General features: G+C 41.1%; 1 protein-coding gene across 1 annotated transcript in view; it reads right to left on the reverse strand.

The window, feature by feature from the left end:
• Positions 1–19,835, reverse strand: part of NID1 (nidogen 1) — an 85,821-nt gene that overhangs the window by 44,411 nt on the left and 21,575 nt on the right. Inside the window, exons 6-11 of the mRNA XM_048843803.2 lie at positions 18,045–18,296; positions 14,391–14,591; positions 12,230–12,475; positions 10,793–10,936; positions 6,559–6,687; positions 547–690 (exon numbers count right to left, since the gene is read on the reverse strand). Coding sequence (XP_048699760.2) covers positions 547–690; positions 6,559–6,687; positions 10,793–10,936; positions 12,230–12,475; positions 14,391–14,591; positions 18,045–18,296 — 1,116 coding nt within the window. The remainder of the gene's footprint in view (positions 1–546; positions 691–6,558; positions 6,688–10,792; positions 10,937–12,229; positions 12,476–14,390; positions 14,592–18,044; positions 18,297–19,835) is intronic.

Consider the following 19,835-nt stretch of genomic DNA (forward strand, 5'->3'; position numbering starts at 1 on the left):
ATTATTAAAAATATTCTGGATTTCTGAAGCAACAGATTTATAGATTGGTGGACCCTATAAAATGGTTAGGATTTGGCTGGCAAAGGTTCCAGTGCATACAGTTATGGGAAGCCACCACTGCACTATAGTCCAAGCAATGCAAAAAAAAGCATGTTACTATTACAAATTCAGTGTGCCAGGCACGGTGGGATACATCCTCAACCGATATAAACGGACATTGCTCTACATTGATTTACACCAACTGAGGATCTGACCTGTTTTGTTTAGGTGACCATAAACTAACAACTGTTTAAGATTATTGCAACTCTCCCTTCAGAGACAGGCTACTTATCAACCACATCTGTAATGAGTCCTGGGTTACAAATGAGGGGGGAAATATAAGGGTTGAATTTTATGTCTGTCAGGAGACTTATCAACCAAGACACTTTCTATTTGAAAATTGGAAATAAGTGATTTAAAAATCAAACCAAGGCAGGTATCAACTGGCTCACTAGCATATATAATAATCAGCAAAACGGTACTAAATAAATAAATGGCGTTACGCACCCACACAGGAGCGTCCATCTCCAGAGAAGCCATCTAGACATGTGCAGATGTAAGAAGAGCCACCAACATACACACATTGGGCACGCTGAGGAATATCACAATTGTGTGTGCCCATCACACAATGGTTTATAACATGTTCGACAGCTGTAAGTTTAGATAAACACAAAATTAAAAATGAGATTTTACACGTTTAAATTTCCCTCTACTTAATCTGCAGCTAGAGATACATTTCAGAGAAAGAAAAGCAATTTTTCAAAGGTATAAATTACAAAGGAACCTTTGTTTTATTTATCTGTCTGTACTTACTTACACTATGTACCTTGCAGGACAAGGCCATTTTACAAATGAAGGGCTTCATCTGACTCAGCACCTTGCAGGTTTGGGCCAAAAATGTACTGTACTATGCAACAGAGAAGTCACCACACACACAAATACTAGCATCCAAAAGATTTTTCCTTTTTATAATTAATCAAAGAGTGGATGACAAAATGTCAGGAAAATAACCTTGTACAGGCCTATCAACATGTTGGCTGAACTATCCATCGAACGCACTGGGAATAATTCAGTATCCCACTAAACTAACCCGGGATTGTTGTCACTTGGCAACAGATGGGACCTGTGACTCAGTAGGAGCCAAATACATTTGTAGATTAATGAGGAGAAGTTTTGGCTAATTGCAGCAGCTATCACACAATCTACTTACAGCTGTGTCTGCTATCACATTTCCTACAGTAACAACAGCTATTCCACGCCCAACACTACTTCTATCACTCTCCACAACTCCCCGTTTCCCACTTGTTGTGTCTAAGAGAAAGGGAAGAGGCAAAAAAGAATTAAAATAAATTTTGAAATCCCCTTGTCCCCAGAAATATTTGAATCTGGAACTCCTGCAGCCACAGCAGCTTTCTAACAGCTGGTGCATGAGTGCTCACCAAGAGCTAGCCCTTCATGGGCTCTTTTCTAGGAGGGACAGGGTGACTGAAGATCAAGGTCTGGATTGCTTCTCTCTCAGCAGTACAGACATATAGATTACAATGCTACCAGTAAAAGCTGCTGCCACAGCAAGATCTATGATGAGAGTCACTTTCTCTTCTTTTCCACATGAAAAGCCCTGGTAGAAAAGCACTGACACAGTTGGGATCATTTAGATTCGTTTCTCTGTGAACGTAAGGTTTAAACATAGAGCCACAACCACCACCAGTTTTACACTCTGGACTGTTTATCCCCAAACCCTCCCGACCCGGCAGCCAACAATCGGAGCACAGCACCCATTTACAACCCTTTTCTCCCCCGCTGATGGAACCAACAGCTGCTGATCAACAGTCCTATGCCCAACCCCATATTACCGGCTGCATCGTCAATGGGACAACGTATTACGCAGCAACGAACCAAAATATTCAGTAAAAACGGAGACAACTCCAGTTGCCTTGACATGTGCATAGGTCACAAGATTTTGGGAGTTTCATGCCACTTGCACTTAACACAAGCACTAGGAAAGAGCTAAAGGTGAGTAGGAGCACTGCCTTGAGAGAGCAAGAAGCACAAAAGAAGGCAACAGACACCCACTCTGGTGCTTAGATTTGCAGAGTGCTGACTCCCCATCCCTGGGGAAGGGGAAGGGAAGAAGAGAGCCACTGGATTTGTTTTCATCAGCGAAGTACTCTCCATTCTCCTTCCAGCCCTGTACACTGCAGAGTTTATCTTTGCAATGCCTCCGCCAGAAAGAAAGGGCCAAACTGGGGGTCAACGGGATTAGATCAGGGATGAATTTGGCCAGAGCTGGTCACCGGAAGTGCTACAAAGATAAACTTTATAGGTACATCCACATTACACACTCCTTACAGCGATGTGTAGCGTACACACCTAGGTAGCCCTCTTTGCATGGGCACAAACAGCAGCACAGGCAGCGAGGCACTGCTTCAAAGACACACCTGAAGCCTGTGTGTACGTCCCCAGGCATATATCCCTACATGGCCCTCGACAGCCCAAGCAGTGCCTACCCTGCCTACCCTGCTACTTTTAGCAGAGTCGTGTCCCCCTGCCGCCCAGCTGCAGGGTGGCACATTTGCCCTTTAAAATCATTCAATATTCACAAGACTGTCCAAAAAGAGTGTCATGCATTTTTAGACAAGTTGCATCTATATGATATTAAACAGGATGAAAATTCCACATGGGAAATTAATCTGTGCATAAAGAAATTCACTTTAAACATGCATTCTCTACAAGCACCTTCAGACTTAGTCAGCTACTATAAAAGTTGAACTTCTGTACATGGAAAAGCCTGAGAGCGAGTAAGGAAAAAAAAAAAACGTAGTGAGCCTGTACTTGCCCAGAGTAGGAAACACCTGACTATATATTCTTAAATTCAGGTTTCCACCAAGCAGATGTTGAAACAACAAATATGTAAGAAAGGAAATATTTAATAAAAAGTTACTTGGCAGAGCCAATAAAGTTACTTATTTAAAGCTTTCACAGGCCACCTGACATTACACAGCTAACAATAAAATTTCCTCAAAACCCTAGAGGCTTAGATTTCTTTTTAAGCAGGGATTTAGCATGGTTTTTCCCCTCCAGTGCTCTGCGGTTACAATTCCTTTTTAGCAAGTTCCAACAGGAACTTCAAGACTCCCAACCTACACACAGCACTGGTCCACAACAGCATTAGTAGGGACTAGTTCTAAACAGCACACTACATTATCCAAATGATAAATCTGAGAGTTACATAGATTGACACCAAGGTGAAGATAGACCCTTATCTGGACTAAAATATAAGAGAGCAAAAAGAGCTGAATTCTCCCTCTTTCTACCCGTAGATCCTTTTTTGGGAAGGAAAGGTGTGGAACAATTGTCTTTTCTAATCCCAAATCAAAAGGAATTTCCAACAGTGTTGAAATGTAGTTTCATAAATGGTATAATACAAGGGTAGAAGGTGGGCCTTTTGAACATTGGTATTTGGGTCCTACTCAGAGAATGTGGACTCCCTATTCCATGCTCCCCACATGGATTGCAGCCCAGGAGCAGCATAAGGTCCATAAAAGACGGGGGGCCCATGGTGCCTGAACCATGGCCCCATCCCCCCATGCTGCCCCTTCTCCTGGAGCCCCTACCCTCGCACCACCTCTTCCTGAGGCCTCACCACTGTTCCGCCCCTTCTCCCCAAGCCCTTCCCTTGCACCACCCCTTCCTCTGAGGCCCCACTCTGGCACCTCCTCTTCCCCCCCGGGCGTGCCCCCTGCTCACTCCTCTCCGCCCCTTCGCCCCCACCCGTCGCTTGCCCTTATGGCAGGTAAAAAGTGGGAGGGACCATGGCCCCCTGGCCCCTCCTGTTGCAGCAACCCTGCTGCAGCCAGCTCACTTCAGGACCCCAACAATGAAGTCCAGCTCTCAGAAACAGCAAACAGAAAGCTTGTCAACACATGCTCAGAAGTAGGAGAAACACAAAGGGACAGTTTAAAACTGGAGTTAAGACTGACCTGCCTTAAATTTGAAGACATTGTGAAATGAGATGGCATGTTAGTAACTGTTCATTTTAATTTTTCCCCCTTTACAACTATGAACACCAATTATGTTTGGAATCCACAGCTGAAAGTAATAGGCAAGTATGAAACAGCTGAGATCTGAAGACAGCCAATTTTAAAATCACGTTTGTTTAGATTTATATTCAGCCTTCAGGACAACTTAGCTGAGAATTGTACTAGTAAAGCATCAGTCTTTCTAAGAGTCATAGATGATAATTTTCTAACGAAAAAAGATACTGCATCCAACATGTGGTAGCTCTGTTTTGGACCTCATCATGATGGATAAAGATGAATTATTCACTGGACTAGTAGTTGGTGGTTGCTAGGGACCAGTGATCATCAACTGATTACATTCAACATGGACAAACAGAGGACACTCCCAACCAGGCACTCCTCCGTTCCTCACCTCCCCCTGCCCTACATTTTAGTTTTTTATAAATTTTATCCTGTTTTTAATTTTTTTAAATAAAACCTGACAAAACCTGGAAAATTTAAAAAATAAAAATTGAAAACAACAAAGTCCTTAATCATATTCAGTCTGTGATCCACCACACCTTCCAGATCCTTTTCTATTGTACTACCTAAATAGCTATCCCCCATTTTCTGCATTTGATTTTTCCTTGGCAAGTGTAGTACTTTGGACTTTTCTTTACTGAATGTCATCTTGTTGATTTCAGACCAATTCTCCAATTTGTCAAGGTCGTTTTGATTTCTGAGCCTGTCCTCCAAAGTGCTTGCAACCCCTCCCAGCTTGGTGTCACCTGCAAATTTTATAAGCACATTCTCTATTCCATTATCCGAATCATTAATGAAAATATTGACTAGTACTGGATGCAGGACTGACCCCTGCAAGACCCCACTAGATATGTCCTCCTAGAGTGACAGTGAAACATTGACAACTACTCTGAATATAGTTGTGCACTCATTTTACAATAATCTCATCTAGACCACATTTCCCTAATTTGCTTAGGAGAATGTCATTTGGGACATTAAAAGCTTTACTAAATCATGATAAATCATGTTGATGGCTTCCCCCACATCCACTAAACCAGTAAACCTGTCAAAGAAGGTAACTAGGTTGGTTTGGCATGATTTGTTCCTGACAAATGTATTTATTTATCACCCTATTATCCTGTTGGTGCTTAAAAAGTTAATTATTTAATTATTTGTTTCAGTATCTTTCCAAGTATCAAAAAGTTCAGTTAACTGGTCTATAACTCCCCAGGTCCTCTTTGTTCCCTTTTTAAAATGCAGGTTCTATTTTTGTCCTTCTCCGGTCCTCTGGGACCTCACCCATCCTCCATAAGTCTTTGATGATAAATCACTCATGGTTCTGAGATTGCTTCAGCTAGTTCCTTATGTACCCTAGGGAGAATTTCATCAGGTCCTGATAATTTGAACACATCTAGCTTAATTAATTCTTATTTCACCTGTTCTTTCCCTATGCTGGCTTGTGTTCCTTCTCACTTGTTACTATTAATCTTAAGTATCTGTTCTCAATTTTTTTTTAAACTCAAATTAAGCATTAAACACCTCAGCCTTCTTAATATAATTTGTTATGCACTCTCCTTTCCTGCTACATAGTGGACCTACATTTTCCTTCATCTTTCTATTGCTCCTGATGTACAAGGCTCTATAAGCCTCTTTTTATGTTCCTTACGAGGTGTAATTAATTTAGTGCCTTAGTCTTTCAGATTTGATTTTGTGCCTACATGCCTGTGCTATTCTTTTGTACTCCTCCTTCATAATTTGTCCATGTTTCCATTTTTTTAGTAGGATTCTCTTTGACTTTCAGGTCATTCAAGAGATCCTAATGCATCCATAATAGCCTCTTACTAATCTTTTTTCTTTGCATTGGGATAGTATGCGGTTGTGCCTTTCATATTGTCTTCTTGAGAAACTGCCTGCTCTCCTGAATTCCTTTTTCTCTTAGATTTTCTTTCCATGGGACCTTACCTACTAGTTCAGAGTTGTTAAAGTCTGCTTTTTTGAAGTCTAATGCAATCCTTGGATGTATAAACAGGGGAATAGGAAGGTGACTTTATTTTTGTTTACAGCATTGGTGAGTCTGATACTGGAATACTGCGTACAATTCTGATGTCCATATTTTAAAGAGTACATTTAAAAATTGGAAAGGTTGTAGGAAAGAGACAAACATTATTCAAGGGCTAGAGAAAATGCCTTCTAGTGACTTAGAGAGCTCAATCTGTTTAGCTTATCAAAAAGATGTTTGAGAGGTGGCTTGATTACAGTGCATCTTCACAAGGAAAAAGCAGTGGGTACTAAAAGGCTCTTTAAACTGTGAAAAAAGGACACACACCTAATGTTATAAAAATTCTTTGAAGGTCACCTTTAAGTGACTTGCCCAAAGTAACAGCTAGAATCAGAAACAGAACCCACGAAACCTGACTCCCACATCTGTGCTCTGTGTAATGGTCCACATTGCCCAAAACCTGCTAGTAAATGATTTAAGAAAATCTGGAACTAAACTCACCCACGCAAGTCCGTCCATCATCTGAAAACTGATAGCCATCAACACACTCACATCGGAAAGTTCCTGGCTGGTTATTACAGACTGCATTGCTGCCACACACTGTCGGTTGCTCTGAGCACTCATCAACATCTGGAGAGTGTAACAAAGATTGTAGTTATTACAAAGGGGTGAACAATGTGGATCCTGGAAACAAGGGCATTACGCAACTACCAATAAATAAATAAATAAATAGATAGATTAATAAAACTAATCTAAGAAACCAATCCATACACCAGTTGTGTTGTTATTCTTTAACATTTCCAAAGAGACATTCAAGAACTTTCCACAGGCCAATAAAGGTTCCTTTCCTAAGATGACATGATTGCACAAAGCTATAGCAGTAAAGTGTATCATTATTGTACAATATGGATTCAACCGACAATTGCTGCTGTAACTTTAAGTTAGATTTTAAAATAAATGATATCTTTTGTTGTTCATATATGTGCTATGTACAGCATGAGCATCACTGATTATGCTGGAGGCTTGTTACTTGTGGAGAACTACACTAATGCATAATAATTTATTGCATGTAATTGTCAGAGATCACACATTCAGAAAATAAAATGGACTAATATTTTATTAAATTGTGCCATATAGCAGCTACCAACTATAGTTTAACTAAATGTAACATGTGGAGGACCTGTACAGATGTGATATTGATTCATAACTTTAACTGTAAGTCATGCATTCCAAGCTTTATATGATCATGTTTTATAGCTCTCCAGCCAGGAGGACCCCTAGTGTAGGCATCTATGGAATTTCTAATGTGACCTGGGATACACAGGAGGGACTAAATTATGAGAGATTTCAGAGTAGCAGCCGTGTTAGTCTGTATTCGCAAAAAGAAAAGGAGTACTTGTGGCACCATAGAGACTAACAAATTTATTTGAGCATAAGCTTTTGTGAGCATCCGATGAAGTGAGCTGTAGCTCACGAAAGCTTATGCTCAAATAAATTTGTTAGTCTCTAAGGTGCCACAAGTACTCCTTTAAATTATGAGAGTAAGTCAAACAAAACAGCACATTATCACAGTTTAGCTTTGTCAGACTAATAACATATTTTACACTGAGAAGTTACCAAGTATAAAATAGCTGTTACTCTGTAAGTCATACATTAAACTGCAGAGTCCTGTGAAATACTTAAGATGTGAGATTTTAGACAACAGGAATGCCACACAACTGAGAAGAACAGACTTCTTTTCAGAACTGCTTCTATTTAGAGTCCAGTCTTGAAAAGATGGTTCCAATGGCTTCTATTTTTCCCAAACATACTAAGATAGTGCAACTGGCTATTTGAAATGAGGCTTTAGATTCCAAATCTTTACCCATTCTACAAATTATTTAGAGTGCTCTAACAAAATACAGGTTCTATGGTAGTAGGTAGCTCTAATGAAACAGCTATATTCAATTTTTAACTAAAAGGAGGAGAGGTACACTTTTAAAATTACATAATAATTATACATTTAATAGTCTCTGGAAGTGAAAATGTTATCAGAGCCAAAAAGCAAGGGTAACCCAAAGACCTTTGTGATAATTTTCCCTCTCCTAGATAATTTTCTTTATCTCTTGTTTACAGAGGTTGCCTTGGGCTTAAAAAAAAAATCAAGACAGTTGCAAAGATTTTGGATAGTACGTTAAAAATAAATATTTATCTACACTTATCACAAGCAGTATTTGAGGTACCACAGCTATGTCCTTTTCTAAATAATGTACTACTAATTATATCCATTGCATAGCCCAAGACAGCCATAAACTAGTGTTTTACATGTACAAAGAGTTCAGTGCTCCCATCCAGGATTCTTAGTAAGACTTTGTGGAGACACAGCTGGGGGGGCGTTAGGTTTTAAACAGGTTTCAGAGTAGCAGCCGTGTTAGTCTGTATCCGCAAAAAGAAAAGGAGGACTTGTGGCACCTTACCTGAGAGTGATCAGGTAAGGTGAGCTATTACCAGCAGGAAAGCGGGGGCGGGGGGAACCTTTTGTAGTGATTCATAGATTCATAGATATTTAGGTCAGAAGGGACCATTATGATCATCTAGTCTGACCTCCTGCACAACGCAGGTCACAGAATTTCACCCACCACTCCTACAAAAAACCTCACACCTATATCTGTGCTATTGAAGTCCTCAAATCGTAGTTTAAAGACTTCAAGGAGCAGAGAATCCACCAGCAAGTGACCTGTGCCCCATGCTACAGAGGAAGGCGAAAAACCTCCAGGGCCTCTTCCAATCTGCCCTGGAGGAAAATTCCTTCCCGACCCCAAATATGGCGATCAGCTAAACCCTGAGCATATGGGCAAGATTCACCAGCCAGATACTACAGAAAATTCTTTCCCAGGTAACTCGGATCCCACCCCATCTAATATCCCATCACAAGCCATTGGGCTTATTTACCATGAATATTTAATTACCAAAACCATGTTATCCCATCATACCATCTCCTCCATAAACTTATTGAGTTTAATCTTAAAGCCAGATAGATCTTTCGCCCCCACTGCTTCCCTTGGAAGGCTATTCCAAAACTTCACTCCTCTGATGGTTAGAAGCCTTCGTCTAATTTCTAGTCTAAATTTCCTGGTGGCCAGTTTATATCCATTTGTTCTTGTGTCCACATTGGTACTGAGCTTAATCAAGGTGGGCCATTTCCAGCAGTTCAGAAGGACATCTGAGGAACAGTGGGGGGGCGGAGGGGTACTTTGTGTAATGACCCATCCACTCCCAGTCTTTATTCAAGCCTAAGTTAATTGTATCCAGTTTGCAAATTAATTCCAGTTCAGCAGTCTCTCGTTGGAGTCTGGATACAATGCATCCGATGAAGTGATGTACTCCTTTTCTTTTTGCGGATACAGACTAAGACGGCTGCTATTCTGAAACCTGTCAGACGTTCTTGTCAACTGCTGGAAATGGCCCACCTTGATTAGCACTACAAAAGGTTTTTTCCCCCTTGCTCTCCTGCTGGTAATAGCTCACCTTACCTGATCACTCTCCTTACAGTGTGTATGGTAACACCCATTGTTTCATGTTCTCTGTGTATATAAATCTCCCCACTGTATTTTCCACTGAATGCATCTGATGAAGTGAGCTGTAACTCACGAAAGCTTATGCTCAAATAAATTTGTTAGTCTCTAAGGTGCCACAAGTACTCCTTTTCTTTTTGAGGTTTTAAACAGTTCATTAAAACTGCTTCCTCTTTTATAAGCAGCTAAATTGAGGTTGCTTCACAATAAAATCTGAAAAAAGCAAAGCAACCCTGTGGAGTATTAACATATATACAGAGCAGCACTTTTAATCTAGAAAAGCTCTTACAGCATTGGCTATTGGTCCAAGTTTTTCCAGTCAGCAACAGCTGAGATGGCATAAGGGGATCCAGTAAACCAAGAGGAATACCGATTCAGACTAGACAAGCAAAACAAATGAATTTAACAATGATTAATTACCTCAATTGTGGCCCAACCATATTATAAACAGAGTATGGCCAGACTCTGTGGACTGGGAAAACTGTGCTTTAAATTGTAAAATTTCACTTGGTCTTCACACAAATCTTCAAATTGGAATCCATTACTAACTGTGAGCCTGGTACAAAAAATAACCTAAAGATTGGACTTTCTTGTCTTTTGAAGATAGTGGAAAGACTGCTATTGATTTCAATATTAACTGCTTTGATCAAGGCCATAGTAATATTTGTTATAGGTAGTCTGTGAAGAGAAAATAGCAATCCTTTTAGGAATATGCTGTGTATGTAGGTTTGGTAGCAGAGCAAAAAAAACTTTCGGGATTTTGAAAGGCAAAAATATTACAAAATTTCTGTCAGTCATTACGAAGTTCTAATATACACACAAGCTCACCAAGGAAAGAATGTGTATAATTATTTTGAACTGTCTTCTTCCACTGTCTTCTTTTCTTTCAGAAAAAAAGCAAAAAAAACTTATTTAAATATTTAATATTATTTGTTTATACTATGATAGGACTCAAGCTCCAGTTAACCTTAGGGTTCTTTGTGCTAGGCACTATGCAAAACACATAGTGAAAGAATTTCTGCCTCAGAAAGCTTTAGAGAACCATATTCCAATAGCAAGATTTTCAAGACATGTTTTAATAGTCCAGGCCAAAAGGGTCGGTTCTGAGGGTTAATATATTCCATCGATGACAAGCAGAATCTACACAAGCCATTATTCTGATGCATAAATGTTCCTCATACCGTAACAAACACGTCCATCTCCACGGAAGCCTACAGAGCATTCACAGGAGAACTGATTTCCTGTTCCTGGACGACATACTGCATTGGTGTCACAACCATGGGTACCAGTGTAGCAAGGATTTCGGCTGATATCAGCAGAACCATCTGTTCAAAGAGATTGTATTTAACCACTGAAGATGCTAAAATGAGGCCAAGTTAAATGTGACTATCTGACAAACATTAGTCTCTTACAGCCCTTATTTAAAGGGAAGTTTAAAGTCTGAATCCATCCCTGCAGCAGCATGAGGACTGAGGCAGAGACTGAGGAGAGATTGCTTACACCTGCAGTATGTGTGGGGGCCAGTTTTGTGCCAGTTGGACTCATCAGGGAGAGGGGTTCCTACAGTTGAGATGCAGGTCAACTATCAGTCATGCCTTTTACCTCAAATATGACAGCACAAGGTCTTCCCAAGAACTTTTACAAAGGAACATGGGTAAATTATAAAAACAATACAGATGACACTTTTACACAGAAAAGCCCACAGCAAATTATATACACAATTAAAAAGCAAGGTTAAGTCAAATCACGTGTATAGTTACCTTCCAGTCTCTTGAGTCGCTAAATAAGATTGTTTTGTTTGGGTTGGGATGCTTTTTTTCAGTAGCTAGGGATGCCTTATTTCTACCTGTATCCTTGCTGTCAAAAACTGACATACTCCTTTCTATACTCACTTGGTTTGTATTTTTAAATTGTTCCTTCATTCATACCTAATTTAATTCCTGCAAAAAAGAATTTCACTAACTTGTCATTAAAGTTGCCCAGACTTATCAACCTTTGCACAAATATCCCTTAAAATAAGTGTCAGATTGAAACAAAAACAAAATTAATAAAAGAAAACCCAACACACACAAACAAGTTTATCATTTGACTCAAATAAAACATTTTGTATAATTGGCTATTGTACATCATCCAGAAATGAAATGCTATGACTGGCTGAAAGATGGCTCTTAGAAACTAGCTTCTGTTTAATGGCACATGATTCATTCTAGTACTGGGTTGTTTTTTGACGCAGTGGGTTTCTGCTCCCATACAGTATAAAAAGGGATTCATTGACGACAGAACTGTTATTCATTTAAAAGATAAAAGTACATGAGGTAAATGAAAATTCTCCATGAATGTATTAGTAAGGAAAAGATTCATACTGGTATTTTCAAAGTAGCCTAGGAGTTAGGCACTCAAATCCCACTTAAATTCAATAGGAGTTAGGTGCTCAATTTACAAGAAGTATTTTGGACCTTTTTTAAGAAAGGTCCATAGGCATTTTTAATTCCAGGTAAGTAACGCAGATATATAATCTATTTCATTAACATCCAGCTAATGCAAAGTCAAATATAAAGGAGTTTATCTCCCACAATCCAAGCCCCAAAAGAGGAATTGAAGAATTATCATATACGTACCACTGACTGGGCCAATTGAGTTGCTCATAGCATATCGCAGAATTTGTTCGTCCCTATTATACAGGACAAAGACACTGTCTACTGATAGTTGCTGTGTGGCAGAAATAGCGTGATGTGAGTCATCGTGAATGCATTCGTCAAATGAGATGGTCTGTCGCCACTGGTAGGCTACAGTGTAGGAGGGAGAAATCCCATCTCGTTCTGGTTCTGTCACTGTGTACTCCCTGGTAGAAGATGATGTGATCACTGAAATACAATAAATACCACATGAATAAGAGAGGAAAGGGAGAGTACAAAGCCCATTTCCATCTGCAGATATGGATCAAAGCAAGGTAGTATTAAACAGAATTTTACAGACAAGCAGCTATAAAGCACTCACGGCCGGCTCTAGGCACCAGTAAACCAAGCCTCCCCCCCCCCTTTTTTTTTTTTTGGCTTCGGCAGCACTCCGGCCCTTTTTTTTTTGGCTTCGGCTGCATTCCGCTTGGGGCGGCAAAAAACTTAGAGCCAGCCCTGAAAGCACTGCCATGTTTCTCTATTCAAAAGGAAGAAATTTCACTTGATTTGGCCTGTCTTTTGTTTTCATGTATCAGAGTTTCAAACCATGTGCTAACTATTTATCTAAACATAATTTAGCAAATTTGTATGGTTGGTAAGACATGGAGAAAAGGCAAATTCAGTTTAAGAAACTTGTTATGCAAGTTCACCAAAACAAGTCACTGAATGTTCAAAAAATCTAAAAAGAACAGCAGCCACTAATACCAAAAACACTTGCTCTTTGTTCATTTCAATATGTTATCTCGATTTTCTGACAAAATCCTGAATAAAATATAAGAACTATCAAATCTGCAAGTTCCATAGCAGTTTTCTGTATGGTGAAAAAGAGACCAAGGCCGTGATCCTTCAAGAAGGTCTGCCTGGATTAATTGTAATACCCAACCCCCTCTGAAGTCAGTTGAGCTCTAAATGGATACAGGGCACCACCTGCATGGATCTGCTCACGGGATTTAGGCCAAAAAGGTGAATACCTGCTATCTGGCAGCCCATTATTCAGACAAGTCCAGTATGCTATAAGCTTCTTCAAGGCGTGTCAAGCTAAGTAAATAGGCTGGTGAAATAAGCAGCCGTTTATGATTATGTGAGGTCTAATTTAGCAGATACATATTTCTGCAGTTTCTTGAAGGAAGAGAGACGTGGAGATGGGGTGGCACAAGGAACTGGAAATGGGCTAAACAGCCTCTTGCTTCCACGTTGCTCATTCATATCCTGCCCAAGTCACAGTGACAGATAGTTGTTACTACCACATAACTGGTAATTGACCTATGTGAACTGATACATACGGTTCAGTCCAGTTCCTAGTGGAGCATTGCAAAAAGCCTCACAGCAATACGTACAGTTAATGGTAGTCTTAGGGTATGTCTACACTACCTGCTGAATCGGCGGGCAGTGATCGATTTAACAGTGGTCGATTTATCGCATCTAGTCTAAACGCGATAAATCGACCCCCGAGGGCTCTCCTGTCAACTCCTGTACTCTACCACCGCGAGAGGCGCAGGCGGAGTCGACGGGGGAGCGGCAGCAGTCGACTCACCATAGTGAAGACACCACGGTGAGTAGGTCTAAGTACGTTGACTTCAGCTACATTATTCACGTAGCTGAAGTTGCGTAAGTTAGACCAATCTCCCACCCCCCTCCCGCCCTCATTGTAGACCAGGGCTTAGAAAACAGACCAAGGACAGAATAGGATGGAAAACCAAATTAGCCTCTCCTCTTGAGCCCTCTAGATCAGAACTGAAACATTAGTAAGCAATGCAGGAAATTTTCACTGCTGCTGTCTACACTGCATCACTTTTGTAGATAAAAGAAAGGCCCCTTCACTGTCTCTAGAGTTGTCAGTCCAGCATTTTTTGACACCACATAATTAAAAAAAAATTCAAAACCTCACATAAGAGACCAAGAACATGCAATTTTCAGAGATAAAGGTTATTAAAACATTCTCACTGAGTTGTTCCAAAGAGCCAAAGAACAAATATATGGTAGTAAACTCTACACTGAAAACAGATATGAACCTATGTAACAGGCAATGTTTTTTCAGATTCTTATTTTCTCTTCTGATGAATATGGTTGATAATCACCTCCATTAATTCATGTTGCTTCTTACCAGAACTAGAAGAGTGATAGAGCTCATTGTATGGTTCTATGTGGACTGATGCACCAAATGGGATCTCGGGTACTTTGCCCTCCATTTCTGTGCTGATTGTAAGATGACCATGTTCATCGATTCCACTGAATTTTTGCTTGATAACCAACTTCTCATTACTGCCAAGGAAGGTAACTTCAGCTTGCCGTGTAAACTCACCACCTAGAAATCAAGATTAGGCAAACCATGACTAAGCTTGAATCCATCTAGTCAAACTGTTGTCCACAACCCTTCAAAACAAAAAAAGAAAAAAGAAAACACAAACAAAAAAAAGCAAATATTTTCTCCAAGCTATTATGCAAGATCTTCTAATAGTTCACGGTTTTTTTTCCATATAAGGGCAAAATTATTGTTCTAGAAATTGCCATTGACACACTATCACTGAGTATAGTAAAAGAACCCAGACTTTTATGTACTAAACATTTTGAACTGTAAATAAGGCAGAAGAGAAGGTTTCAGATCAAGAGAAGAGTTGAGGCAGAGCCAAAATATACAACAGTAAGTCTTATCATGTGTGGTATAGTTGAAAAGTGGTTTTATGCTTTAGAGAAAATATCTCTATTAAGAGAACACTGATTTAAAACAGACAGAAAATTTCTGGTCCCAAATTTTAAAAAAATTGAAATGTACATTATAAATTCCTGAACTAGCTTCCAGGAAGTCAATAAATAAATAAATAAATACACAAAAAAACAAGAAAAAAATTCTATATTCAATTAACATACTGATGAGGCTGACAAAATTTGTACCACAGAACTGTAAAGCATCAAATTAAAAAAATGCATAAACTCTAAATCAGATTATATTCACAGATGGGTCTGAGAATTTGAATCAATCCAGAAATTCAGGCCCATCTCTAGTTATATGTAGCACTGAATTACAAAAATACTTCTGAAATGTATAGGAATTTTAACAAAAATCAGTGAATCTCTCACTTGCCTGCCAAAACTGCAGTTGAAGGTTCTGCATTTCCCCTGCAGCATTTTCCCTGGTGATATCATTAGCACCTAAAGCCTAATATGTTTTAGGTATTCATAGGGCCAGATTTTCATTGCATTCTGGCCTCTTCTTTGCAGGTGCTCAAAAGCAGCCAAATCTACCTAGCTGAGAATACCCCCAGCATGGGGGCCTTTTAGCTACCAGTGGCTGTATAGCCAGCCCAGCACAGAGGTACAAGGAGAGGGCTTAGCCAGGACAGAGCTAGCATATAGTTTATTTGGGACTATAAGCAACTGAAATATCTAACCTACATGGTGACTCAGCACAGCTATACCCTGATAATCAGGGTGCTGTAACTAGCTCCCCAATAACCTCACATCTTTTTTGTGTCAAGCAAAAGCTGAGCACAGCAGAGAATCTGGGTTGAAAGTCTTTTTGCTGCTGTAGGAGAAAACACAGATCCTTGCACTCCAGTCTTGGCAGGTAAAAAGTTCACCTTTCAGGCTCGAATTCTGCTTTCACCTCATTGTGTTGTATTTTTGTTTACAGGTGGGATTTTCAAAAATCCCAAACTCACTTAGAAGCACAATTCGTACTGAAATTCAGGGGGACTTGTATTCCTAAAAGACTTTGGGAGTTTTGAAAATCCCACCCTTTGTGTTATACACCTTGTTTGGTGCCTTATTTAAAATATTTCTCTATACAAGGCAATAAATATGCCCCCAAATGATTTTACAGTAATCAGCGGGGAAAAAACAGGTTTCCCCATTTAGGGATAACTACCAAGAGACTTGAAGTGGCTACAACCAAACATTTCAGTTACAGGTGCTCACACCTCTCACCAACGGGTCCTCTGGCTCTAATTCTCCTGTCATTAGAAGGATAGCCTCCCCATAGCACATTGATAGACTAGGATAATATTAAACATCAGCAAAAGTGTACAGTCTGAGAAAGCTCAGGACTCTTTTCATGTGGTATCATAAACAAAAATCTCACCACATTTTAGGCAATGTCAGCAGGCAGCAGCTGTTGCAAAGGAACAAATGTAAATACTGAATTTTTGAGGACACCAAAACATTTACACCAAACTTTCATTTGAGGGTGTTTCCTTTCTACCTTGTTGCTTGTTAGCTGCTTCTTTCAAGTGTCTCAAGGCCAGCTTTGTTGCCATACCAGGGTACAACAAGACCCATTGGTTTCATTAGCATTTTAAATTTTATAAATTTATGTACAAGTATAATTTTAAAATGACTCTACAGATTTAAGTCTTTACCGTTTAGTGGGGAGGAGCATCTTTTTATGCTAGTTCTGTAATATAAAGGTTTCCCTATGCTGAAAGATTCTCCACACTTTGCAACAGTTGTGATTTATTGAATTAAGAGCCATTTACATTTTTATGACTATTTACACAACTGCCAAATAGCCAGCTGTATTAAGAAGGAACAAATTAAAGATGCAAGTCGAGGGAAATTGATCTTTCAAGTGATGTGATTGTGGTGTTGTAGCCAGGATGTTGGTCCCAGGATATTAGAGAGACGGGGTGGGTGAGGTAATATCTTTTTAATCTGGAATTTCCAAACCTGTAGAAGAGCTCTGTGTAAGTTCGAAAGCTTGTCACTCTCACCAACAGAAGCTGGTTCAATAAAACAGAGGTTCTTAACCTTTTTCTTTCTGAGTCCGCTCCCCCCCTCCCCCCCGACTGCTATGAAAACTCCACGGCCCACCTGCACCACAACAACTGTTTTTCTGCGTATCCAGTAGATTAAAAGCCAGGGCTGGCATTAGGGGCTAGTAAGCAGAGCAATTTCCCGGGGCCCCACACCACAAGGGGCCCCCTCAAAGCTAAGTTGCTCGGGCTTCGGCTTCTGCCCTGGGGGGCGGGGCTCGGTCTTCAGCTTTTTGCCCTGGGCCCCAGTAAGTCTAATGTTGGCCCTGCTCTCTGGTTTGTTTTGGTGGATCCCTTGAAACCGGCTCACAGCCCCCACACCCATGGGGCCCTGGACCTCATCCACCTGGTCTTGCTAAGTGACATGATTTTCAGTTATCTAGGAATTTGCATCTAGACATAGTATGAGTTCTCAACTGAAAAGCTGCTGCATCTGTACAAGCTGGTGAATTCAGAGTAAGTTCTAGCCACCACGTGAGACACTGAGAAAACTCCAACAATGTGAAGTAAGAAAAAGAAAGGATCCTGGCTCACGCCTCTGTATCAAGTGCTGATTTCAAATTCCATCCATTTTTACCTCTAAAAAAAAAAAAAAAAAAAAGGGGGCAACAGAAAATTTTACTCTGTTAACACACACAGACCAATTTTCAGAGGTGCTGTATACCCAGGCCTCCCAAAATACTTGGTCACCTGCTTTCTGATAACATCAGTTCATTGAATGGGAACTGGCTAATCCACTTCGACTCAGTGCTCAGGGTTTCTGGGTGACTACTAGGCATTTGTGCCTAGTGCAAAGTAAAAATTCCAGATATCTGTATTATATCAGCAGAAGAAATGGTCAGAAGGTTTGATATAGCACCAACCAACCAATACAAGTCAGGAAACAGGGAGCTTCTGCATCTTTCTAATAATTTACTTCAAAGTATGCTAGTTTAACAGTTCTCTTGCCTCAAGCCACAAAAAAAGTATAAAGCAGTTTTTTAAACAAGTTCTAATAAAAAAAAAGTTACCTGTAATACTGAATCCATTTCTATATCCTTGCTGCTCCACAGCAAACATCCATCCTATGATACCTCCAACAGAAGCAAGAGGAAGCAGAGAATACCCCAGCACCTCTGGAATAGTGCTGATAGCAGTGTATGCTCGCCCATGGTTCATCACAACGTAAGAATGGAGGTCAGTGTTCTCAAATACAACTGGAACTGGGTTACTTCCTACAAAGATTTTCCCTTTCACTTTCCCATTCACTCGCTGAGGAGAACCTGGTAAATCAAAAACACCAATGTAAGGTAAAGAATTTCACAAAGTAAAAACAGAATTAACACATTGTTCAGAGCTACGTTTTCTAATCAGTGTATTAATTTTGTGCAAATAGAAAGTAGAAAATTAGTGTCAACATGCATGGCAAGAGACAGATGCTCACAGAGTTAGACATACAAGCCACCTACAAATGAGGTGTAAAGTTGCATAGGCAATTACAGTTTCATTGCTATGAAAAAGAGAGAGTGGGCAGAGTTACAATAATTAGATCTTGTCCTTTTTCATTTTTCCCAGGGATAGATAGTTGAATAAACAAGCTGTTTTGTGAAAGCACAGTGGTTCTCAAACTTCTGTACTGGTGACCCCATTTACATAGCAAGCCTCTGAGTGTGACCCCCTTATAAATTAAAAGAACTTTTTAATATATTTAGCACCATTATAAATGCTGGAGGCAAAGCGGGGTTTGGATTGGAAGCTGACAGCTTGCGACCCCCCAGGTAATAACCACATGACCCCCTGAGGGGTCCCTACCCGCAATTTGAGAACCCCTGTTGTAGCATCTGCAAATAGTGAATGCCATACAGTAAAATCTGAATGCCATACAGTAAACCCCCTAATTATATAAATTCCTGCCTTCAGAGTCTGCCCTAAAGCAGTGTTTTTCTTTGCAACCAAGTATGGGATCACGGCATGTAAGGCACTGGGTTGCCTTGCTCAGCACCCAGGGACCCTAGCGACTCTGGTCAGCACCACTGACCGGGACATTAAAAGTCCCATCGGCGCTGCTGCCCAGCTAAGGCAGGCTAGTGCCTACCTGCTCCAACACCGCACTGCACCCAGAAGCAGCCAGCAACGGGTGAGGCTTCTAGGCAGGGGGGCCACAGGGCTCTTCAGACCCGCCCCCTCCCCGTGCACTGGCTCCGCACTCCCACTGGCTGGAGGGGGAGGGGAGGCGGTGCCTGCGGGCAATAGCTGCGCGGAGCCGCTTCCGTGCCTCTGCCTAGGAGCCGGACCTGCTGCTGGCCGCGGTGCCAGGACAGGCAGTAAGCCTGCCTTTGCACCCCAGCTGCGCCACAGACCAGGAGCTGCTGGAGGTAAGTCCACGCCCCAACCCCGCGCCCCAATCCCCTGCCCCTGCCCTGAGCCCCCTCCAAACCCTGAACCCCTTCCTGCACCCCAAACACCTCATCCCCGGCCCCATCCCAGAGCCTGCACCCCCAGCCCAGAGCCCTGACTCCCTCCCACACCCCAACCCCCTGCCCCAGTCCTGAGCCCCCCAAACCCAGAACCCCTCCTGCATCCCAAACCCTTCATCCCCAGCCCCACCCCAGAGCCTGCAACCCAGAGCCCCCTCGCAAACCCTGAACCCCTCATTCCCAGCTCCACCCCACAGCCCGCACCCCAACCCTCTGCCCCAGCCCTGAGCCCCTCCCAACAGCCCAAACCCCTCATCCCCAGCACTGTTGGGTCGCGGGCATCAACAATTTTCTTCAACTGAGTCCCCAGAAAAAAAGTTTGAAAACCACTGCGCTAAAGTATCT

This window comes from Caretta caretta, chromosome 3 (assembly GCF_965140235.1).
Source record: "Caretta caretta isolate rCarCar2 chromosome 3, rCarCar1.hap1, whole genome shotgun sequence".
In the NCBI taxonomy this organism is placed as follows: Eukaryota; Metazoa; Chordata; order Testudines; family Cheloniidae; genus Caretta; species Caretta caretta.